The 26,101-nt window shown below is 38.7% G+C and overlaps 1 protein-coding gene across 3 annotated transcripts; it reads left to right on the top strand.

Annotated features, from left to right (window-relative positions):
- The first annotated feature begins 6,110 nt into the window (after positions 1-6,110).
- LARP1A (LA RNA-binding protein) lies at positions 6,111-18,528 on the top strand. Of its 3 annotated transcripts, XR_016124199.1 has the most exons (15): positions 6,111-6,739; positions 7,734-8,262; positions 8,511-8,682; positions 9,187-9,277; positions 9,443-9,514; positions 9,985-10,529; positions 11,601-11,682; positions 12,679-12,783; positions 12,855-13,195; positions 13,434-13,577; positions 13,744-13,807; positions 14,282-14,427; positions 14,593-14,697; positions 17,128-17,539; positions 17,905-18,528. XR_016124199.1 is itself a non-coding variant. In XM_008232964.2 (14 exons), the coding sequence occupies exons 1-14, from the start codon at positions 6,509-6,511 to the stop codon at positions 18,041-18,043; spliced, it is 2,766 nt and encodes a 921-aa protein (XP_008231186.2). In that variant the 5' UTR covers positions 6,111-6,508; the 3' UTR covers positions 18,044-18,528. The 3 variants fall into 3 exon arrangements, 2 of the variants coding, with proteins under 2 accessions (XP_008231186.2, XP_088902301.1); XM_008232964.2 differs by lacking the exon at positions 17,128-17,539; XM_089046175.1 differs by lacking the exons at positions 17,128-17,539; positions 17,905-18,528 and adding an exon at positions 15,659-15,799.
- The last annotated feature ends 7,573 nt before the right edge of the window (positions 18,529-26,101 follow it).

Below are 26,101 nucleotides of genomic sequence, written 5' to 3'. Positions count from 1 at the left end.
TATCAATAGAGAATCAATCAGTGAAAATGTGCACAGACGCATTAGCATTTGATCTCCGCATTTCTATATAAGAAATATACATAATCCTATATTTAGCTTTAGCACAATAAAACTCACATGTTATAAGCAATTAATTGAGAAAAATAGATATACCTAACTCAATGGTTTCATAAAACTCCATCTCCTCAATGGTGGACTCAACTTGTAAAGATATTGAAGTGGACTTCAACCAATTTTGTGTACAAATTAAAGTCTCAACCATAGCAGGACTCAAGGAACTACGAACTGAGTTCATTGTTCTTCCTCTCGTGCTAAAAGTATATTCTAAGGTAACTGTAGAGACTGGAATTGCAAGCACATCTCTTGCAATGGCCGCTAAAACTGGATATTCAAAAGCATTCACCCTCCACCGATTTAAAATATCAAACTGTTATGTAGCATTTGACAAATATCTATCTATCCATGAGATAAAACCACTGCATCTTTGTCTTCTTATCTCTTTTTCCACTTTTCCTTCATAGCCTTTTTTCTATCACCTCCAAAGCTTGATGAGTTAGAACTATCAGTCACTATGATGCTGCCAATACTTGAGGATGTAGTAGAAAAACTAAGACTTTGAGTTGGATTACTAATGAAACTTGCCTCGTACAACCCATAAAGTTTAAACAAAAGATCTCTCACACTAGCTGTTTTCTCGATAACATAAGCATCATTTTGCACATACAAATCAACAATATGCATTGATAAATTGTCCAATTTATACCTATGATCAAGAACAACAACTATCAATAAGAATTGGTTCACAATATCAAGTGATCCCTAATACTTGTCATATTTCAATTTCATATTTTGAGCCATGTTTGATAGAAGAGGATTGCCTACTACACTCAATTCTGCCAATTCACAATCAATTACAAATAAGTCATGAAAAGTAGTATGGGCTGTGGCATGCAAAGTGGCACTACATGTCGAGCCCTGGACTTGGGGGTTGATGGAAACCCTAAGCCCGGTGTGTGAGAAAATAAAAGTAAAATAAAATAAAAAGAAGCCAAAACATGGGTTTAAAATAAAGTTCTCTTATAAAAATATATCCAAAATCTTACAACTTTACAATAAATAAATAAAGCTCTATCACTCTATCTAATTCAGCCTAAACCAATTTAGTCCTTGTCTTACCCACTAATTCATCTGAAAAATTAAATAGGATGAGGGATGAGCAACCACCGCTCAGTGAGTAGATTATGTAATATGCCAGTCAAGCAATGCCGTTTTACACGGTCTAGAAAATATTATGAAAAGATACACCAATCCAAATCATATCACATCATCCTTTCATATCTTAGTTATTCTTCATAGCACGTAACCAACCACGTGACCCCTATTGGCCTCACTGCCCTATGTTCCCGTGTGGTACATCTATTCATCGGATACTCCAACATTGAAGTTCTCATGTTCCATGAATAATACATACTTCATAAATATTCCAATATATATATATATATATATATATAGTGTGAAAGATTACATCAAATTAGACATGCTTGACTTGAAATAGAGAGACATTTGTAAATATAACAAATCCATGATAATTCATGGTTTTCATATTTTATCACAAAATAAGAACTTTTAGAACACATTACATAAACCACTCACCTTGATAATGACAGCCCTTAAAATAAATTGGCAAGACAACCCATCTACCTATCTTCATGTACTATCACCCAAACCAAGCTCCAAGAGTTTCATCACCACTCTGTCTCCTTCTTTCTAATTTCTCATGTTTTGAAACTATAAGGTTATGCTCCTATTTATAGTGCTTATAGGGATAGGATAAACTTCTGTTGAGGCCCAAAAAATCCACGATTGAGCCCGAATAAATTCTCGGCCCAGTACAATGCCTCATTAAGAAAAGACCCGATTTAGAGCACACGGTCGCAGTCCACGTGCCATGGCAAATAAATAATCCATCATGTTAGGAATGGAGATAAGCTTATAAAATACACTGACTCTACGAGCCCATACTAATTACCCCATCAAGCATCATGTCCCTTTTCAAGGATGATAAAATTAAAGCACGTCGATTGACATGTCATGCCAAGTAGAAAATTATTATTTCACACCCAACCATGCTACAAGCTTAAGTGAGCCCAAGCCAATCAAATGTCTGGGGCTTGCTTGAGTGAGTTATGGTATGGATGGTAACAAGTTGTCATGAGGCCCATTGATGGGCTGAGAAATCGAAGTCTTGGGCTGCTTGGGAGCCTCAAGACTCAAGCCCATTTCTTGAGCCCAAATATGTGGGTGAGATAAACCAACTTATTGTTCTAGAAGGCCCATGCAACCAAAATGAGAATATGCAAAAGCCCCAGCACTTGGCTGGAGAACAAAGGTTACGAAAGGAGCCAAGATATCCATGTATGCAAGGCTACTAGGAGGCTCCAACACAGGGAGGAGGGGAGGAACGAATTTCAAGCAGGAGCATTCAAAGATCTAAGGGGTATTGGTGCGCGCAGACCGCTAGGAGGGGAGGCACCCTTCAAACCATCATATATACCCATTTATTCCCCCCACCAGATCTAGCCATGGAAGGGGGAAGAAAAGAAGGAAAGGAGATGACTGAAAATAGGAGTCCCCCACTGAAGCAGTTGTGGGAAAAGCCTAGAGCTCCCAAAACCTTGTTTTTGTTCCATTGGTCAAAGAGAATTTCACCAAATAGGATGAGTCAAAGGAAGAGAAGAGAAAGGAAAGGAAAGACTTGGCCAAATTGGATAGAAACCATTAGGGTTTCTTGGAAAGAAGGAGCTTCTAGCGGCTATAAATGAAGCACCTCCTACCCATCAACAACACACACATCCAGAGAGCAAGCTTCCTCTCTCATCTTCAAAACTTAGCAATTTCGTGCTCTGTTCATCCTTCTCCCCCCATTTTTCTCTCTTGGCAGACTGTTCCAGATGACAAAACCTTTATCGAGCTGCCGGAAAAACACTTAAGCCACCCATTGCCCTCTCCTTGTCTCCCCCATCTTCTTAGCCAAACCCTCTTACAATCTTTTCTTCCCTTACCTTGACACCCATTTTTCACCCAAGAACTCACAGCTCTCTCTCTCTTCAATGCTAAACTCATGACAGCTTTGCTTCCATGCTACAAACCTCTCATGCCAAGTTAAGAATTTATCTATAAGCGACTGTTAGTTTTGCTGGTGAAGGTAACCAAAGTGCTTCCTAAAGCTCAGCTACCCTTTCGAAGCATTCTTAGAGTCTGATTCTTCAACTCAAACCCAGGGGCAATTTTCACATACTTGTCTCTTTACAGCAACCCAGGCCCATAGTAGATGCCAGAACGAATTAGTCCCTACAACTTCAATATTAAAAGGATAAGAACATCCAAGTTTATCCAAAAGATAAATATCCTAACAAGATAAGATTATCCAAGTTTATCCAAAAGATAAATATCTTAAAAAAAATAATATCATCTAAATTTATCCAAAAGACAAATATCTTCTTTTATTTGTTTAAAATACAGGTCTTCACACTACACCTCAAAGTGAAGTATAAAACTTTTTTAAAACTTGACAAAGACAACAACATTTGCCCAATCCTCCTCAATTGGTGGCCTATTCTCTCTGCCAAAGTAGCTTTCAAAATTTCCATCCTCATCTTCCAACCTAGAAAAAGCCTTTTTTAAATTTCAAAGCAGCTTCTAGCATCATGTAGGTGGAATTCCACCTAGTTGGCACATGCAAGACAACCACGCCTTTACAATCAATCTTATCTTTTTCAATGCAAGATTTAAAAGTTTCTAATCTTTGGGGGGAAGATCTTACATACATGACAACATCACAAATACTCTTAACAGAATTATGTAACTCTTTCAAACCATCAGTTACAATGAGATTTACAATATGAGCACAACATCTCATATGTAAGTGGACACCATCTAACAACAAACCTCCATTCGCCCAATCTTTCATCTTACTTTGTAAATAAGATACAGCTTTATCATTTGCAGATGCATTATAATTATGAGTGCTCTCTTTATACCCCATCAATCAAACACTTCTCAATAAGTTTGCCAATTGTCCTGCCCTTCCGATTTTGAATTACATAAAAATTCAATACATGCTTATGCAACATTCGATCACTATCTAGAAAATGTGCAGTGAGAACCATATAGTTTATATTTTGGACAGAAGTCCATGTGTCAGTAATAAGGCAAACTCTATATGCAGCTAACTTTTCTTTCAAAAGTTACTTTTCATTATCGTAAAGTCCAAGCAAATCTCTAGCAAGTGTTCTACGAGATGGTGGCATAAACCTAGGGCATGCAACACTACAAAAGTGACGAAACCCTTCTCCATCTACGAAACTAAATGGCAACTCATCAATAATAACCATCCTAAGACATGTTTTCCTAAATTCTTCCTTATTAAATCTCGTTGCCCCAAGAGCGATAATACTTCCAGATTGGTCCTTGGCAAAAGTTAGGACCTTTTGGTTTGAACCAGACACCCTATATGTGTATTTTTGTGTGTGCATAAATTAGTAATATGAGTTCTCAAACTTGATGTCCCACAAGTTGCTGGATCATATTTATGGTCAGCAGTTTTGCAATACTTGCATCTAAACCCTAATAGGTTGAGAAGGATTACCAATTTAATATTGTTCAAAGTGATTCCACACCTCACTTGGTTTCCTAGTCGGTTTTCTCTTTTTTTGGGAAGGAAATGACGGAAGTTGATCAGATGCACCAGTCTGAGCTTGAGAGGTCACAATCGTTGGTGCAGATTCAGTTATAGGTGGTGGCTGATTAGAAGCAAAACCATCTTCCACCCCCTGGTTTACCTCTATATATATATAATCAGACAAATTGTACATTAAATAAATTGCACCTTAATCAGACAAATTGCACATCATCATGAACATTAAATAAATTAGAAGAACTCACCATCGTTGGCACTGAGTTAGCTTCATCCATCGTTGGTACTGAGTTAGCTCCATCCATTGTTGGCACTGAGAGGAGCACGTTTGAATCAATGGAGGTTGAAGCTGGAGAATCAGATCTGTGACGCCCGACGGTGGGTGGAGGTTGAAGTGGGTTCGAATAAAAGGAGAGATATGAAATCAAAGTTTGTATAGGGAGATATGTTATAGGCCTAATGGATCATTGTCTAGAGAGAGAGTGGAAGTACTTTTCAATAGCAGAGAGAAATATGATATTTGGCAAGCTTTTCACCAAGACTCGATATAAGATCCAATGCTCCAGCTTTCAACATCTCCTCTTAAATTTCCCAAAAACAAAGTTGGAGAGATCTACACAAGATAACCCATTTCATGAAACAGCTTTTGACGATGGTTGTGCGACGATAATGATGGTTGTGCAACGATGGCTATGTGACGATGACGATGGTTGTGCGACGATGACGATGGTTGTGCGATGATGACACTGGCTGTGGGTCGCACAGTGTGCAACGATGACAATGGTTGTGCAATGATGACGATGGCTGTGCGATGATGGAGGTGCGACACCGACGAGGTTTCTGCGATGTGAGAATGGGTTTGATTGAAGCAGCGAAGGTTGTAGTGGTTCAAATCAATGGTGGCTTCTCTAGGGTTCTAGTGGGTTGAGTGAGGCTACGTGTTCAAGGAAGAGGAGCCTTTGAGATGAGATGAGATCATATGTGAGTGAGGTTGGAGTCCGAAAATAAGTGGTTTCGAGTCCAATTCAGTGCGGCTGGGTGTACACTAACACCTCTAATTAGCCACTCAATCATTGACACATGTAATTAATATTTAAACGATTCGGTTCAGATTAACATAGTTTTTTAAGCTTAAAATTGCAGTTGAACCAAACCACTCCGGTTTGGTTTGGCCGATTTGGTCAGATCGGCCGGATTGACCAGATCAGCCGGATTGATGCTCACCCCTATTTGTAATGTAGAAAATGTAGGAAGTGGAAGGCAGCTTACCCTCTCTCTCTACTTTTGCAGACACATTTTGGACTGCTTCCACACCCGCATAAATTTCCAAATAAGAGGTTGAGAAGAACTGTAATAGTGTGGAAGTAGCCAAACAGTAGTCTATCAATAGACAACACCCTATTGACTCAGCGTCAGTAGATCCTCAAATAAAAAGGACCCAAAAAAACCTACACACGCTTTTCAACAGCTCGCGCACTTTGTTGGCGTCCGCAACCGCAACTGTCAATCTCTCTCTCCTCTCTTACACAAACTCTCTCTCTCTCTCGCTCTCTCTTTGTCACTCTCCTTAAAACCCTAGCGCCCACCAAACCCATGACAAGATGAAACACTACAAAGCGCGCGTTTTGCTCTGATCGCAGCTTGCTCCACCAGCCCACGAAGATCTCTTGATACTCCGTTCCACGCTCTTCCCCCCAATTTTACCACTTTAACAGTGTCACTGCCACTGCCACTGCCACTGCCTCTGTTCTCTTCGTTGAGCAAAGGAAAGGAGAGGAAAGGAATTTTGGTTTTGGTGAGATCGGAGGAGTGATGGTGATGGCTGAGAATGAGGCTGGGGATGACCAGAGGGACCTCAATGTCAATGGAGGTGGGCCCAAGTCCCCATGGAAGACTCCGGTCACGGTCGACGCCAAGGCTGCCGAGGATGCTCCCGTCATGGGGGCTGAGTCCTGGCCTGCTCTGGCCGACGCCCACAGGCCCAAAAATTCAGATGCGCCGGCGAAGCCGCCAGTCGCAGAGCCGTCTCCTTTGCCTTCTCAGGTAAATTGTCAATTGCTGAATATCTGATTTCTTGGAATCTTTTTTAGGGTCCGTTTGTTTCCATAAGTGGTTTTCCATGGGACAGCTTCCATGAAGATAAGAGAAAGCTATTGTTTGGCTGCAGAACTACAAAATAACCCAAACCTGTTTGCTACATGTTGGAAAAGTTTAAAACTATGGAACATGCACGGCTAATTCAGTAATGTTTTATCTCTGCATTGAAACCTTAGAAAATGGTCATTTTTATTTGCATAATTTATTTATGTTTTCTTAGGAGAATAGTTTTGTGTAATTAATTAAATTATCATTTTTGTTTGGCAAAAATTATTTAAAGAAAATTAAATTCGCATATTCATGTCTTTATAGATGTCCTAAATATTGTATTTTTTGAAGAAAACATCTCAGAGTATAATATAACTTCAAATAAAAGATTAATAACTAGAGAGCTTAATAAAATCGAAACCAAAATTACAATCAAAGCAAATGATTTTCACTTTTTTTCCAAAAAAATATTTGGCAACCCTTCAAAAGTTAATATTGTACTAGGATAACCCAGAATTTAACTGTTACATACTCAGTCCATGTATCTGAATATTTGGGCACTTACTGGAATTTACTTTAAAAAAGTTCTTCTAAATGGCCTGCTAAAATACAGATTTTGCATTGTCTTGAAGGACTAGAACATAAATTTTTTAGAGATTCATTACCAAAGTGGCTCGCTGGTCTTCGATTTCTTGTTCTCCCCCTTCCTGCCATACCTGGTTACTTGATGTGTCTGGCACTAGTGCTTTGAGAGATACGCTTAACATTGGATTGGTTATTTAGAATTTCAAGTGTTAGGGCCTGCCACCTGTTCATGAACATTGTTATTTTATTAATTTATTTCATTCCTATTAAAAATGAGCAATAGTTCAAAAACAAAAGAATACATGGTACTTTAGTTCATCTGGTCATTAACTGTATTTGCTTTTAAATGTTTTGGTTGGTCATCCAGGGATTTGTCATGCAGCAGAAGTCAAATGGGTCTGGAAATTCTAATGCTTCACACAAGCATTCATCATCACAACATCACCAAAAAGGCCCTAGGCGCAACCCAAATGCTGCACCTCCTTTTCCAGTACCCTTACCTTACCATCAACCACCGCTTCCTCCTGTTTTTCATACTATGGTACAGCATCCACACATTGCTGCTTCTGGGTATGCTTACCAGCCATACCCTGGACCCATTCCAAGTGTTGAAAATCATATTGCAAAATCTGGATGTGAGACCCCAGTGCAAGCTTTTGTGCAACCAGTTCAGCCTCAACCACGAGGGAATCCAAATGCTTATAGTGCCAATTTTTCTACCAGAAGACCCAATTTGCCAGAACCTGGTGGCCATTGGAATCATACTTGGAATCATCAACGACCATTTAACCCCAGAGAGAACATTCCTGTGCAACAGGGTGTTGGACCTAGGCCTTTCTTAAGACCTCATTTTTTTGGTCCAGCTCCAGGATTCATGGTCGGCCCAAGCATTCCTGGTAATTATAGCATGCCAGTGCTGAGCTGTCTTATTTTGTTTTCAATTATGTGTATTATTTTTAACAAATTTTCCATTTTCCCCTTGGTATCTGACTATTTCCAGTGTCACCAGTATACTTGAATTCACTTAATTGAAAAAAATGGAGAAATCAATGTGCTCAATGAATCTCCTAACACTTAGCTGCTGCTGATCTTTACTTTGTGTTTATTACCTTATGTTTTATTCGTGTTTATATCAATTACACAGGTCCTGCACCCATATGCTATCTTCCAGTTCCACCACCTGGCGCAATTAGAGGACCTCATCCTCCTCGCTTTATGCCACATCCTTTAAATCCAGGGGCTCCATTACTACCCTCAGAAACACATACATTCTCTTTGAGGGACAATATTATTAAACAAATAGAGTATTATTTCAGGTAAGTTGCTTATGAAAGTCAAGCTTTTCCATAGTGAAGCACGTTTTCAACTCTCTATAATGGGCAGTATAAATTCCAAAAGCAAGAAGTGAATAGATCTGGATTTCAATGAGTAGCATAAACACATTCTCGACCCTCTAAAAAGTTGGATCTCATCAGAAACTTCTCTGAAAAGTTGGGACTCTTCAACGGACCTAGACCTGGAGAAGTTCTTAAAATATACATTATTACAATGAAAAGCAGTGAATTTGTATATACTAGAAAAGTAAGCACATGCGCTTGTTGAAGTTATTGGAGGAAGAGAAATATATGGATGTGAGAGAAACAGTGGGGTTGTATGTAAAGACAAAAGTATCCCAGATTTTAACTGACTTATTGCAATTATCTGTTATCCGCAGCCTTTCTGCACACCATAGAAGACAAGGAGTGTTCTCTTATAGTATAGATAGATGTTACAGATGTTGCTTTTATTATTAATTGACTCTATTAATCTCCTTTTGGCAGTGATGAAAATCTAAAGAATGACCATTACCTAATTTCATTGATGGATGACGAAGGATGGGTTCCAATAACCACGATTGCGGACTTTAAAAGGGTATGTTTCGGTACCATAGTGCATATGTAGAAGCTAAGTAATACATGCTGATCAATTTTACCGATGTTTTGCTGTGTGATATATTAGATTAGATGATATATGCCCTCCTGTTTTGTGGCTTGCAATAATGTAAATAAGCTAATTTTTTTATATTTTGTGTTGCAGGTTAAAAAAATGTGTACCGACATAACGTTTATCATTGATTCACTGCTGGGTTCAGCTACTGTAGAAGTGCAGGTTAATCTTCTTTCTAGCACTTATCCTGATGTTTATGTCTTCTTGTCTTGTACTGTATGCTCAATGGTACGGCAAAGCCAGACAATATTTTTTATGGTGAATATGGAATGACAATCTATTGTTGTGGTCTATTGTTTGCTGACAATGGATTTTTCCTGTCTCTCTCATTTGTTTTATTTAACCTTATTTTTTTAATTTTTTTCTTCATTGTTTTTAAGAAAGATCTTTCCTTTCTAAGTTTGGGGGTTCATGTCATTTTGGAAGTGAAGGCCACTGTAATGGAAAATTTTCCTTCCTAATGTTCATAATCTGAGGTTAATGGAACATTTATGTAATTACTTGTGTTGAGGTGCCTTTGTACTTTTGGTGGCCTACTCAAATTATGAAAGATGTTGGATTCAGAGAAGTTGAGAGATATGCTGACAAGTTATGGATGTTTTTAAAATGCTTTGCTTCTTTTCTGTGATTAGGCTAACAAGATACGGAGACGTGATGAATGGTCAAAGTGGACCGCAGCCTCTGCAGACTCTATGTTAACATCCAAACCGCAAACTTCCCTGGTTCAACATCAAGAAAGGTCTATCAATGCTCCTGAGAATAGTGATTCCATTGATGATAGAAGGAACACCTCCGAAGAAAAAGCTGAACTTGCATCAGATGAAAAAACTTTGATGTTGTGCATGCCATCAAACACCAAACATGGCACTGATGGTGTTCAGGTTGATGGAGGATCACAAGATTATAATGCTGGTTTAAGTGGAAAGTTGACTTCTAAATCAAATTGCGATTCCTCAATTGTCAAAATGAATCATGACTCAGACTGCCTAGACCACTCAGAGGGAATTGAAAGTGTAAGACTTGATGATGATGGGGTGGAAGGCATGCCGTCAGATATGGATATGAAGAATGTTGGTGACCTGTCTAATGATTTTGCAAACACATTTATGCTGGATGAAGAGCTAGAGCTTGAGCAGAAAATAATAAAGAAGGATGATCTTTCTCCCGTTAGAAGAAGGTATTCAATGTTTTTTGTTTTTTGTTTTTTTGTATTTGATTGATGTGCTTTATGTACAATGTCGTTCTATGGGGCCACAGGTGGGGACCCCAGGGTGCAACAGGTGAGTTTAGTTAAATGTGAGAACCATAAGTACTGTAGGGCTAGCCCCCAATGGATTGTGAGGTGTACTTGGTTTTGAAGAAAATAATGAAGGCACCAACAACATTTTGTAATCTGACCTACTCAAATTACTTAGATACGAATCTCACATTCCTAAGTGGTTGGTGTGACAATGAATAGACTTGGGCTTATTACGAATTATTTGAAATTTGTTGGTTAGTTCTGGGAAAGATAGATAACGTGCCTCCGCAAGTGTGCTAATGTGTGCTAAGACTCGGTTCTGTATCTGTATCTGGTAATTGTAACTTACCTTTTTCCAGAAGAGATATCTTTGTCTAGAGGACAATCTTTTAATCCCTCTTTGTATATTATGTTTTAATATGCAATTAGGATTTACTTAGAAGCTAAAATTTCCAACTGCTGGTTTTTACGTGCCTGAATGTAATATTATTTCATATTGTAAAGCCATATTGAGAAAAAGAAACCAATTACTATATTGTTTTTCATCAGTTTTTTGGGGAGTGGGGTGTGCTTGTAGTGATGTTCTTTTGATGTTGTTTCTCAGCAATCACCATGTCCTGGAGAATTATTTTTTTTTTTAATTTCTTGTTTATCATCTGAAGACTTTTGTGTTGGAAACCTTGTGACCTGTAATTAAGTGACTCTGTGCATGTGGACATTTATTGCTCTCATTTATTTCTTCTTCTTTTCTGCAGTCTTTTATTCATTTTTTTTTCGTATTTCTTTATTGATGAAAGTATGCTTCCAAGATACATTTTGTTTGTTTGTGCACTAAAAACTGGTGATTGAACTGTACTGGTGCCATTCAATTTAATGTAATTGGAACTTGGAGCCTAAAATTTGTGGCTTATCTTGGCCAAGCAATTTGGTATGCAAGCTTACTATCTGCTTCGTTGTTGTAGTGTCTGCTTGCTCGGCCTCTAATTGTATGTGTTCTTCATATGACAGTGGTGTCCAAAGGATTGATGATGAAGATGATGAGATTGTAGTCAATGATCAGGATGTCCAGAGACTTGTAATTGTCACTCAGGTATGCCATTAAGTAACAAAATGTATATTTGAAAGAGCTGATTACTCTTTTCATATTGTAAGTATATCTAAATATTTCATTCTTAAGCTCTTGCAAATAGTGGTAAACCAACAAAGTCTAACATGGTATTCTCATGTGTCAAGCCCAATGGCCACATGCACTCCATGTGACACAACATGAGTTGTCCAGTCAATGTGTTTGGCTCAAGTTACACCACACATGAGGGTGTGTTGAGAGTATGTGGCGTTAATAAAGTTAAGGCTTGTATTACAATGTCCTGTTGCTTAGCTATGTTTTGCAGTCTTAGTTGTATTTAGCTAGCGTTTTCTAGCTAGTCTAGTGGATAACTTGTCCTCTGTGTTGCTCTGTTCCTTGCCAATGAAATTATGTTTTTTATCGAATAGATAAATAAAAAGTCTTGGGCCTCTCCACTTAGCCAATAAGTTTGTTGGATGCTCTATCTAACAGACATGAACACTGTATAATGTTCTCAAGAAGCATAACGAGTAATATTAGTATTGCACATAGGAATGCGACCCCCCTGAGTTATTGGATGTATTATTTGATATCTGTTTTCTGTTGGTGCAACCTCATCAGACGTATATCCAGTGCTTAAGATTGTAGTATGGTAAGACGAAAAGGGTGATGTGTCAGGGGTACCATCAGGATATTCTTCCCAAAAAATAAACAAACTTATTCCAGTCAGTTTCACTTACATTTATTGCAACTAGCTTGTCTAGTTTCGCAACTCCCTTAATGCCTAAATAGCGTTTTAGAGCATGTATATGCTGTGAAGGCATCTTTGTCGTATCAAAAGTGTTAATCTGCTAGTCTACCAAAGAATCATGCAACAACTGCCTATCTCATAAAAAAGAGATGTTTCTTGAACTTATGTCTTTTGAATACGAGGTCCTTTTACTTTTGTTTCATGCAAGGGATTTTAATTTAATGTCTTTAGCATTTTGATTATTTGACATTTCATTGTTTGCTGTGCAGAATAGTAGAGTCGGTGAAGGATCTAAAACTGGAGATAACGAATCAAAAACCATTTCCAATGAGCTCGCATCTGCTATAAACGATGGACTTTACTTCTATGAGCAGGTTGAGAAAACCCCAATGGAGTTTGTTAATTACTGTACTTTCACTGTCCTAACATTATGATCAATTAGCAGGAACTGAAAACCAAGAGATCAAATCGTAAAAAGAACAGCTCCAGCTATGAAAATAGAGATGCAAACTCAAGATTATCAAACGTTGGCAAAGGCTTTTCAAAATTAAAGCCTGGAGAAATATCTAACTGTAGTGTTGGCATTGAAGAGTCAGGAAGTGCTAATTCCCGGAAGAAGCAAAGTAAAAACTTCCAAAATCAGCAGTCGTCCCATAGACAGAGATTCTTCTCAAGCAACTTTAGAAATTATGGAACTGCTCGGAACTCTCTAGGAATCATATCAGAAAGTCCACCAAGTAACTCTGTTGGCTTTTTCTTTAGTTCCACGCCTCCTGAAAGTCATGGGTTAGTTAGAAATGAATGTTATTTTTGTTTATGACATTTTGGATTTGTTTCTTCAGTAGAGTAATTCTACCTAGTGATTCAGAAGTTGTTTTTCTTACTTGTGAGATGAGAAATTGTAGTTAACAAAACTCGAAATCAAGGGACAATAGTTGCAACACCAAGCTAATGTTTTAGTGTCTAAGCATATTAGGTCTTGTGATTCCGCAAAGCTAATCCAAATATGATTTTAATTTTACAGACCAAGGTCTTCAAAATTGAGTGTTTCTCCCCATGGGTTTCTCTCGAGCAGTAGTCCACCGATGGGTTCTGTGCCAAAATCATTTCCACCATTTCAGCATCCAAGTCATCAGCTTCTAGAAGAAAATGGTTTTAAACAACAGAAGTAAGGGATGTAATTTTGTAATTTTGATCTCTGTACATGCTTGTATGTGTGTTAGATACTGAAATAGAGGAGACAGAGAAAGGACGGGGGCCAAGGTGGGTTGGGGAAGAGAGAGAGAGAGCGAGAGCATAAATTTGTTATCTAACATGGCTGTCTTTCCTTTTAGGTACCTAAAGTATCATAAGCGTTGCCTAAATGACAGGAAGAAGTTGGGAATTGGATGCAGTGAGGTAGACTTTTATCTGAACTTATATTGTCATATGAATTTCATTTTCCAAGAATACTAAAAGAAGGAAAAAAATGAGAGTAGTTTTTTAAATATTTTTCTATTGGTTGAAAGCTTTAATTTATGATTAGATTGTTGTCACCTAAATTTAGTATTCAATTTCTTCTGAAATCAATCTCACATAATTTTGTATTCTTTATCCTCTGTTCTCCACCTCCACATAATTGTTGTATCTTTACGTTTGTATGTGAGGATGTAACTGAACTGTTTCTCTTTGCAATTGAGTTTCAAGGCAGTTGCTTTAAATGTCAATGCCACTGCCTCTGTTTCGGTCCACGCCTGAAGTATACAAATGGGATTTTCATTTTAGTTTGTCATGCAAGTTTGTCTACATAAAATTGTCTGGATTTTTATGCATTGTCTCTTTTCAATATCCATGATTTGCAGTGAGATGTGTTTCTTGTTACTTTCCACGCAGGAAATGAATACTCTGTATAGATTTTGGTCTTATTTCCTAAGAAGCATGTTCAACTCTTCAATGTATGATGAGTTCCGGAAATACGCACATGAAGATGCTGCTGCTGGTTATAATTATGGAGTCGAGTGCCTTTTCAGGTTCTATAGGTTAGTGGTAAATTGTGCTCTTTACATTGTTTTAGTAATATTTGCAGTCCCCACTTGAATTTTAAGCTTCACTTGTGTTTTCAGTTATTTAACAAAGAATTCTAAGTATGTTTCTCTCTTCAGTACATTAGCACTAACGTGTGGGTCTATGTATTCTTATTTCAGTTATGGTTTGGAGAAGGATTTTAGAGAGGATCTGTATAAGGACTTTGAACAGCTCACAGTTGAGTTTTACAATAAAGGCAATCTCTATGGCCTTGAAAAGTATTGGTAACTATTCTCAACACTAACTTCCTTTAACTTTCTGATGTCTATGCAGATCGGCTGCTTTTTTCTTTGAGCTTGGTGTTCTTTTCTTGCTATTATATTGTTTTCGGTTAAGAATTCTGTTGATATTTGAAGGAAAGAATTAAACATTAAAATAATTTGTTATTAAATGGAAAGAGGAGTGGATAGTCAATTATAGATTCTTAACCTTCATTATAAAAAATAAAATAACTAAATAAATTGAATTTCCTATTAGAAAATTTACCATAGTGTTCTGTTACAGTTAACTAGATTTTGGTTCATTTCCATGAAACCTTGTGTTTTAAAATATTGATTTTCTAATTTTGTGATTAGGTTAATAAGACTTTGGTTAATTTCCATGAAATCTCGTGCTGAAAAAAGAATTTTGTAAATGAAGATGATTAAGAAAAATTGATTTATCTAACATCATAGCATGGTATCAGACTGCAGAAATTTAAGTTTTCCTTGCTAGACTTGGTTTAGATGGAATAGTTGGGTGCTGCCTTGCCTCCCTGTTGTTGCTGCCATTGTTGTGATTGTTTGGCCTTGAAATTTTACTTGTACCAATGCTAGCCTATAACCCCACTCCAAGACTTGACTGGCTGTCTATGGAGACCTCGTGGCTCATCTACGTTTTTTCACATAGCTTTCTTGTAATAAACTGTGTTTTTTCTCTTGAAGGAAAATATACACCCTAACTGGATGGTGTTTCTATGCATAAAAATTGGCGTCTCTTAGGGGTATATAGGTTGTTGATCCTTTTTGCTATATATGTTTCTCAATCTTTCTGGGGTAACGCATATTTGATTCCATCCATAAATCTATTTTCTTCCCTATGAGTTCTAGACTCAATAAGAATGCTAGTTCTTACTGTTCATATGTTGTGATATGAATATACCACACCAATTCGTTATTTGTGGATGATGAGATTCCATTGACACAGAGCCAATTCCAATAGACTTATTGGTGGGTCCCATTGGCGTGCATCCAGTAGGAATTGAACCCACGAATTCGCCAATTATGAGTTGGGCGCTTTAACCATTCGGCCATGGATGCTTAGCGGGGATCCTCGTACATGGTGAATAACCAAATTCCAATTGAAATGAAATCTTGGCTGTCATCAGCTCGTGCTGTAAGGTGTTGGGTTAAGTCCCGCAACAAGCGCAACCCTCGTGTTTAATTGCCACCGTTGAGCCCTGAGCAGACTGCCCATGATAAGCCGGAGGAAGGTGAGGATGACGTCAAGTCATTGTGCTCCTTATGCCCTAAGCGACACACATGCTACAATGGCCTGGACAAAGGGTTGTGATCCTGCGAGGGTGAGCTAACTCCAAAAACCCGTCCTCAGTTCGGATTGTAGGCTGCAATTCGCCTACATGAAATCGGAATCGCTAGTAATCGCTGGTCAGCCATATGGCAGTGAATTCGTTCCCAGGCCTTGTACACGCCACCCGTCACACTATGGGAGCTGGCCATGCCCGAAGTCGTTTCGCTTTTTGTTGTTGGTTCCCATTTCATTTTTTGAGATATAATCTTGTTTTTTCTTGCTCTTATAAATCCTGGTCTTGTTTCAATTGTAGTTCTTCGGTTGTGTTCGTTCTGTTTCAAATACATCCCATTTCAGGTTACCTCTCTGCTCGGGATGCAACTCCCGACTGCATATCTTATCAATTGAATTTCGTCAAAGCCCCTTTTTGGTTCTTAGCCCAGTCCCATTTTAGCTCTGTATTCCTGATAAGGTGTTTTGGTTCTGTTAGTATATCCATGTCCACAAAGAACACTGGGGTAAGTTTGATCCTTGTATCCTTAAGTATATATCTTTGGGATATTCTGCCACTTAGAATGGAAAGTTTTATCACTGTCCTTTGCTGAAAATGTTTGTTTTTGGTGATATCTCATTTAGGGAAGAAACATTTTAGGAGAACCAGAAACTTCTCTTCAGGGGGAGCGTGGTGTGATTAAGGGAGGTTCTGGTATAAGTTACCAAAGTTTCAGAGATGTAATTGGTAACTATGCTATCTTAGAAGTAGTGAATTGGACACTGAAGGCACCTGTTGACCAATCAACTGACCAATCAATTGCCATTCATGTGAATCCTGAAGTTGTTTGCAGAATCCAACCCGTGTGTTGACCTTTTGGTATTGATTTAACTGATATGGATGTGCATGTTAATGATACTCGATTCCCAGCAAGGGGACTAATGCTGCTGGTTACCATTTCCTGTGAACATAAGTCTCTTCATTATTGTTATAGTTTTGTGGTAATTTTGTACCATAACCTATATCTAAGCATGTGTCTTATTGTTTGTCACCATCTGTATTTGTCTTATCAATATTTATCACCATCTTATAAAGATTTTGCGACCTGGTCCTCTATGTCTCGCCTTATGTTCTTCGAAAATCTAATTGTAAGGCTGCTGTGGCTGAGGAACGGAAGGTCTCGAAAAGAACTCTACTTGTAGTTGGTTGCAAATGGAGATATTTAGGTGAAGCAGGAGGTAGACGGTTTTATTGAAAGGTCGAAAGCAATTGAAGAGTTATGCATGGACTTGTAGGATAGATTGTCAATAATTATTTGAACTTGTGGCTAAGATCAATACCATCCGGGTTCTACTATCCTCGGCTGCAGATTTGGAATTGGCCTCCAGCATTTTGATATGAATGATTTTCTTCTCAGGGATCTTGAGGAGGAAGTGAATGGAATTCTTTCCTAGTTTTGCTACCATTTTTTAAAGCGCAAATGCATGTAGATTGAGAAAATCACTGTGTAGGTTGAAGCAACATCCTAAAGCTTGGTTTGGCATAGTTATGCAATCTATGAGGAAGTACGGATATCACCACGACCGGTCTGTTTAGACTTTATTACTTACGGCCTTATGTAGATATTGTGGTAATTGGTAATAATACAAAGGAGATGAAAACATTTAGTTTAGAGGATTTATAGAAGGGCTCACTTTCACCTATATTTATGATGAATACATATAACAAAGCTAACATTAAGTATAAGTACTAAATTTTGTTTAAATGCTCTCGTTTCATAAGGAATTGAAGATCTTTAATTATGTCATTTTCATGTATAACTGTTTTGAACTGAATTTGAATTATAGGTGATTGGCTAGTAATCCTTTTGTCATCCAAGCATGTGCATCTAAGTAGCTTTTTATATTTTGAATTCCTTGTGTATGTGTAGGGCATTTCATCATTATCGTGAACAACGGGATCAGAAAGAGCCTCTAATGAAACATCCAGAATTGGATCGTTTGCTCAGGGAAGTATACCGTAGCTTGGATGACTTCCGTGCCAAAGAGAGAGCCACTATGATGAAATAGAGGAGTCATCAGTAGCCAGTAGCAAGTAATGCCTATAATCAATCCCCCAGCGACATTGAATTGATGGCATTCCAATTTTGAAAGACAATTCTGACAGCTTTACGAGGGAGACAAGTCGCAGCTTTTTTAGGTTTGGAGGCAAAGAAAGGAGATGATTTCTGTATATTATGTATTGATGGATTTTACACCTTGTGAGGGAGAGAGGGCTGCTGACTGCTCAGTTTTTTGTTCAAGGTTTTTCGGGCGCCCAGCTCTATCTTTTATTGGAGTTATCTGCAAGCTTGAAGAGGTGCCTCTGCTTTTTCTCGATCATTTCAGTCCTCTGGATTGTAACTTGTACATAGGAAAAGAAAACAATTTTGTTAAGGGGAAAAAAACAGAGAGTGAGAGAGGGATGGAAAAGAAAACCCAAAAGAAAGGGAACTTGTAGTTTAGACCTTGTGAAAATTGACCAATAAATGACTGATATTGAATTTGTTTTGTTAGTTCAGCATCTTATTCATATTTTCTTGTGATTCGCTTCGTAAATTGCTGGCCGTTTTCAAGCACAAACGAGTCAAAATTTCCTAACTTTCTAAACTTCCTAGCACCGTCAATCACAGAATTCAGTCCTGAATTTGGTAAAACCTTATTTTTAACAAAAGCAGACTCCTTTTTATGCAAGCGACGCCAAAATAGACAAAACCAAAATCCAAGGACCGCACCACCACATGCTCCAACAACAATAAGATGGAGACATCAACAGCAACAATTTTGTAAATTGCATTATGCATTTTTTTGGGTCAGGTACAATGCATTATGCTTTTTTTTTTTTAGTGCCGACACTTTCATGTCCCTGCAATAGATCAGTTGCTTACTAATAATAATAAGTAATTGTAGTTTTATAAAATAAAAAAAAATATTTCGAAACAGAAGAAAAAGAAAAAGGCTAAAACCACATGCTAAGAATCACTGTCTGGTTGTACTAGAGTCCACTTTAAAATAACTTGGCAGTTATGAAAGTTGTGGGTAAATTTTCTTTCTTTTCTTAAATCTCTTTGGATCCTAATCACATGCACATTTTTCCTTTTTCTTTCAAGTAGTCCCACTGACGTTATTGTCCTTTTAGCTGTTACTTTTCACTTGTTTTCAGGTTTTTTTGGTGAAGGAAAACTCCAAGGGCTACTGATCAGAAGTCAAAAATGAATGAATATTGGATGATTGCTTTACACGTTGAGTTCATGTGGTGTCGGTAGCAAGCAAACATTAGAGTATAAAGGAAGGAATGATGGGTAATTGCTTTCCTCTCCACTTCATGTGGGGTGCAATCAATTGTGATCAGAGTCCAAAAGTAGTACTTTTAAGAAAGAAACACCCATAATAGTCCTATTGTTTGCAACCCAATTTTGCATATCTTCTTCGGCTAGGTTTAAATTAAAAGTTTGTTGACTGAGGAAAATACCTTATGTTGCACATGAAGCCTTTGGTGCTAAGATTTATGTGAACATCAATATGATAACATACTTAAATCATGGCAATGGAAGTTGTTGAGCAATTTCGCAAGTGTACGAATCACACAATAGTTTAGAGGTAAGTGAAGTATCGTTCCCACGAAGAGTGATTTAATTTACCAAGTACTAATTGTGACTAACTCTAGACTTTATTTGAACAGTCAAATAATGAGATTCAATGATTAATGAACTAAAAACAATAAATAAGAGCAAGCATATAAAAATAAGGTGGTGAGATTTAAGTTATGAGAGCACTAGAGCTTCCGATTTCACTATAGCCAATTCTACCCAATTCCCTTAGCATGTTAATCCTAATTACTCTCCATGTTAACAATTGATTTTCCCTAATTTATTTGATACTTCATCATCTCTAGTCATACCAAAAGTATCCTTATTATCAACCCATTCTATCCCTAATAATGAAATTAAGATAATAAAAGCCCATTAAGTTCTTGGGAAGACCAGCAAAACAACCACATAAGTCATGACAAACATCCATGTCTAATCATGTAACCCATGACATCTGTTACAAGAAGCAAAACTCTAAATTGGACATCCAAGTTGTCAATTTAGCATCAAAACAATTAAATGTTGCCAAACATTCAAAGCATTAAGCATGGTAATAGATACTCAACATGGAAAAACACTTGGAATTAACATTAACTAAAGTAATTGAGTATTTATGACTAGGGTACATCGTAGCCCTAGCAAGAAGAAGTTGTTCATGACTACTGTAATAAAAACCATAATAAGTAGTGTCATAGAATAAATCCAATCAATGACTTGATCTCTGCTCCACGCCATCACCTTAGAAATCTTCAAGAACTCCACATCAAACCCTAGCTTCATGTCATGGCAAGCTCTCTGAAAACTCTCTCAATGTTTTTGTGGTCTCTTTCTTCTTTTTTCAAAAGCCCTCTCTCCTCTTTCTATGATGATGAGCATGCCTTTTGTACAGTATCCAGCCAAGCTCTAAGTCTCCCCGCCAACAAAGAGGAATAATGGGCTTACTAATTCTAACCTTATTAGGACTTCCTTCTTCAACAAGGAGAAAGAAATAAAAATTAATCAAACTAATTAAGTCTCTCAAAGCCACTTGGAAAGCTCCTCTACGTTACTTGAACCTCAAAACCAGCCCATATAGTGAAATTCCCTATTTTGCTTCCGCTCAACCACGTCAAGTTGGAAATCGACAAACAGGCAGCAGGTTCTAAAACTTTGAATATTCATCTTTTCATGCGATTCCTAAGGATAATAGAATTTTAACTCCTGTTGATTTTCTATTCCCACTAAGTATGTACGAGTTCCGACTTCGTATATTAGAAATCCATGAAGGAGGTCAGTGTTTGAGCAAAATTCCGCAAGGGGAATATTCGCGGGTTGATTCCTTGATCTTCGATCTTCCTTCTCTCTCCTCTTCCTCAATCCCTGCGAAAAAGACCAAAGTAAATAGACTACACCTGGGGGGTGTTGGCCAAAGGCAAATATGCATAAGTCAGATAAATGTTCTTGAAAAAGATACTTAGATAATTGAAAGGATGGAGATCTTCTCGCACGGGGAGGGTCGAGTGACCTGAGCCGTGTATGAGAGTGGCCAGAGCCTTGAAGAAGAGAATGGCGTGAGAGAGAGGGCATTTCAAGGGTATAAATCAGATTACCTCATAATTGTGATGTAGCCATGTATTTATAGTGCTCTAGCCTTCTAGGGTTTTTCAAAGAATAATTCCTATAAGGAGTGAAATTATTCTTTCCCTTAAATGGAGAGATTAAGTCAATTAGAGACTTTAATAAGAATCAAATCCCTAATTGATGATGATATCTCTATTTTTGGTCTAAATAATTGGCCAATTAGATGGAGCACAATTATTGACCTAAGAGATATTCTTCTTATCCACGTGACGCCTTGTGATTGGATGCTGAAATATTTGTCTCACAAATGCCCTCCAGTTTCTACATCGCGCTTATGTGGCATGGAGGAGATGAGAAATATTTATCAGGCTTTCCAACTGCATCTAGGCTTCCTTCCGAAGGTTGGGCTCCTTTTATGAATTGGGCTCCTGAAGGAAGGAGGCTTTTGAGATTCATGCTTGGTGTAGGGGCATATCACGAGATTGCCTAAGCAGCTATGCTGTGTTTAGGTCAGTTGGACTGGGTAGTTGTTGAGCTAGCCGACTGGTGCAATGTCTAGCTATCGTATGTCTCAAACTGCTGATTTGGTTTACCCATATATCCAAAGCTTTGTTAATGTGAGTTCTTGTGGCCAACCGACTTCTGTCTTCTGCTTGCAGTTTGACAAGATTAGTAAAAGGCTTGATCTCAAACCCGACATGGCCAAAGCTTGCTAGACCTTGAAAGTATGAAGGTGGTATGCCCCCAACTAAGGATGTTGAGAGATGGAAACATCATGGTCTCGACTCAGATGATCAGCTCAATGAAAGGAATGAGTCCTCGACCAGTGCATATGAAAGAGGAAGCATGTTCCCGATTAGTGATGGAAAGGTTTAACTGCTTTTTTAGTGGGAGTCTTCTGCTTAAGCTGAGCAGGATATCTTCATGAACATAGATAGACCGAGGAGCAGGTAGCTAGTAAGATGATGGCTGATGAGCTTGCAGTTGAGAAGGATGGAGCCAAGGAGGGCATAGCTGATAAGGTAGATGTTAATGCTATGGAGCAGGTAGCCAAAGCTAATGGGATGACTACAGTTGATGAGCAGGTAGCCGAGGCTGATGAGCAGGTTGTCGGTGAGATAGGAGCCTAAGAGAAATGCAGTTGATGAGACTAGAGCTCAAGAGGACGTCAACAAGGAGGAGTCTCCTACTCAAGTCTCAAAGTAGATGAAGAATTTTTCTTCTTTGTAGCTTTGAAGCTTTAAGTATTGGTCTCGGTTGACCACTTCATTTGATCTGCTGAACTTGGGCATGTCGGCTGCTCACTAAATTTTTTAAACTTCTGGATCTATTGATCGCCTGTTCTTTGTTGAACTCTAGCCAGTCGGTCACTTTTGCTATGAAAACTTCAGTTCTTTCTTTAACTTCAATTTGCACTGTGTCTTGCGAATCACTCCAGTGTCTTGCTTGAATATTTACCCATCACCTGCCTAAGGGGTGTTCTTCTGTTTTTCCTTTAGGATGTTTTGGATATTTTCCTACGTCTCCCTTAGGATGTTTTTTGGATAGATGTTTGTGTCTCCCTTAGGATGCTTATGGCGGTCGTCTTGCATCTCCCATATGACACTTTTAATAGTTGTCATCTATCTCCCTTAGGACACTTTTAGACAGAAGCATGCGTCTCCTTTAAGAAGCTTATGGTTGTCGTCCAACGTCTTCCTTAGGATGCTTTTTATACAGTGGCCTGTTTGGAATGCGTCTCCCCTAAGATGCTTTTAGTAGTTGTCATGCGTCTCCCTTAGGACGCTTTTACACAGAAGTCTGTGTCTCCCTTAGAACGCTTATAGTGGTTGTCTTGCATCTCACTTGGATGCTTTTTAGACGGTGACTTATTTGGCATATGTTTCCCTTAGGACTCTTTTAGCAGTTATCATGTGTCTCCCTTAGGACACTTATGATGGTTGTCCTGCGTCTCTTAGCGAATGCTTTATTTATAATTGCCCTGTATCTCCATGAGGACACTTTTGGACTGTGGTCTGCTTGGCGTGCTTCTCCCTTAAGATCCTTTGGATGTTTACCCACCACTTACGTAAAGGGTGTCTTCCTCTGCTAAGGGTTATTTTTATCCACCCTTACTTGAAGGGTGCCTTCCTCTGTCGAGGGTTATTTTTCTCAAACACTTCATTGAATGAAAATTTTAACTTTCTTTGAACTCAAGTGGAATAGACTTAGTCATCTACTGGGAACTCAGTTGCTCTCCTTTGTGGTAGTAGGACATTAATTGTTGTTGATAAGATGTAACTCAAACAATGTCGTGTTCCCCTTATTCCTCAAGCAAGTCAAGGTTTGTCTTCATCTACTCGAAATTCTAATCATTCATGCCCATTTTGATGCTCATGGATGGAACAGTGATATGAGGAGGAATGATTGTTTCAGTTCCATAAGCTAAGGAAAATGGGATTTTGCCGGTTGATCTCCTTTTGATAGTGCAATAAGCCAATAAGACTCTAGGTAGCTCGTCTACCCATTTTCCCTCTGCACCTCTTAATCTTTGTGAAAAGAATTCGGTGATCTGCTTAGCAATGAATTACAATTCGTTGTCGATGACTAGCGTTTGTGGGCAGCCGAATCGGCAAATGATGTTCTTCCAGACAAATCACTCCACATCGGCTTCTTTAGTAGAGGATAGAGCTTTAGCCTCGATCCATTTAGTAAAGTAGTCGGTAGCGAAGATCATGTCTTTCTTGGCAGGTGTCGGTGACATAGGATCCACCAAGTCAATAGCCCATTGCATGAATGGGCATGGACTGTTCTGCGGATAGTACACCTCGGCTAATAAACTTGGGACCAGCTTGTAGCATTGGCATCGATCACATCTTCTGACATAATCCATAGAGTCATAGTGCATGGTAGGCCAGAAGTAACCTATGTTTAGTGCTTTATAGACTAGTGATCTACCCTCAGAGTGGTTGCCGCACTTACCGTCGTGGATTTTGTAAAGCACTTCGAGAGTTTACGAGTACTTGATGTAGGTGAGATGGGGATCAAAATATGATCTGCGAACAAGCTTGTTGTCCTTCATGTAGTATCTTGTAGCTTTCTGCTCTATTTTTCTGGCCTTGAACTTCTATCTTGGAAAAATTTTGTTCACCAAGTAATAAATCATGGGGTCTTGATAACTGGGGTCCTTATTGATCTGCATTAGGTCTAGTTACTCTACCTCTTCGATGCTTGACTGACCAAGGTGCTCGACCAGAATTGAATGTTTGAACTGGGTGTCCAAAGACTGATCCCAGGCTTGCTAATGTATCTGCATATGTGTTCTCTACCTGGAGAACTTGTTAAATAGTGATGGTGGGGAATGCCTTCAAAAAGCTCTTGAATTTTGTCAAGGTATTGGATCATCATTGGGTGTTTCGCCATGTACTCTCCTGAAGCTTGATTAGTGATTAGCTAGGATCTGAGTAGATAGCTAACCTCTTGATCGACAGTTCTCTTGCTAAGCGCAGACCAGCGAGTAATGTTTCGTACTCAGTTTTGTTGTTTTAAACTAGGAAGCCGAGTGTGATGGCTTGCTCCAACAAAGTTCCATCCGAGAGATTATGACGATGTTTGCTATACTTCCATTGTGATTGGATGCTCCGTCTATGCGCAACTGCCACATTTCTTTCGATAGGTCAGGATCAGCAGAGAAGGCCTTGTATGCTCTCAAACTGTCCTTGTTTTTGATGACCAACATCTCATATTGGGCTGATGGAGTGAACTCTACAACGAGATTTGCTAAAGAATGGGCTTTTATAGCAGTCTTTAGCTGGTAGAGGAGGTCGTACTGACTGAGTTTGCTAGCTCAATTCATGAGTTGTTGAGTAGCGTCGGGGCTGTGGAGAATTGATCTCAAAAGAAATTCGATCATGATAACGATCTGTTGGTCGTAAGGTCTTAACTTTCTTAGGTAAATCTACAAAGGCAAAAATGAGATTATTCATTTTCAGAATAGCTAGTCTCTACATCGAGGAGAGCTTTTGACTTGTAGAATACCAGATGTCGTGCCCCCGGCTTTTCTCAAATGAGAGTTGAGCTAACTGCTGAGTTGGACAACATCATGTAGGTGAACAAATCTTCGCCTGGCATGGGTTTTGAGAGCAGGGGAGGTGAAGTGAGGTATGCCTTCAAGTCTTGGAAGGCTACTTTGTCTTCTTCATCCCACTTGTCTCTTTGTCTTTTCTTCAAGGCATTGAAGAATGGTCTGCAGTTGTGGGTGGATCATGAAAGAAATCGGTTGAGAGCGGTTGCTCTATATGTCAGACTTTGTATTAACCTGAGAGATATTCTTCTTATTCATGTGGTGCCTTGTGATTGGATGCTAAAATATTTGTTCTCATAGGCAAGCAAGCTTATTATCCTACTAGTAAGAGACATCTCACAACTCCGACTATAGTTGCCCAACCAAGTAGCCAACAGGTCCATGTAGAAGACAACTCACAGCTCATGCTATAGTTGCCCAACTAAGTAACCAACAGGTCCCTGTAAGAGACAACTCATAGCTCCAGCTATAGTTGCCCAACCAAGAGGTAAGCAAACCCACGTAAGAGACAGCTCACAGTTCTAGCTATAGTTGTCCAACCAAGCGGTCAGTAGACCCACGTAAGAAATTACTCACAGCTCTAGCTATAGTTTCCCAACTAAGCGGTCAACATACCCATATTCAAAGCGCCATCAGGCCACTTAATCGATCAACAGACCCACATTCAGAATGCCAACAGGCGACAAAAAGCATCAACAAACCTAAAACTGAACAAACAACAAGCAATCAAAGATCCAGAAGTTCAAATATATTAATAAGTGGCCAATAGGCCCAAGTTTAGCATAACAGATAAAGTGGTTAACTCTGAGACTTGAGTAAGAGACTCTCCTTGTTGACTTCTCCTTAGCTCCAGCCTCCTCACCGCATTCTTTTCGG

Source organism: Prunus mume, linkage group LG1, assembly GCF_029339155.1.
Source record: "Prunus mume cultivar Tortuosa linkage group LG1, ASM2933915v1, whole genome shotgun sequence".
NCBI lineage: Eukaryota > Viridiplantae > Streptophyta > Magnoliopsida > Rosales > Rosaceae > Prunus > Prunus mume.
This window is presented reverse-complemented; position numbering and strand designations above follow the sequence as displayed.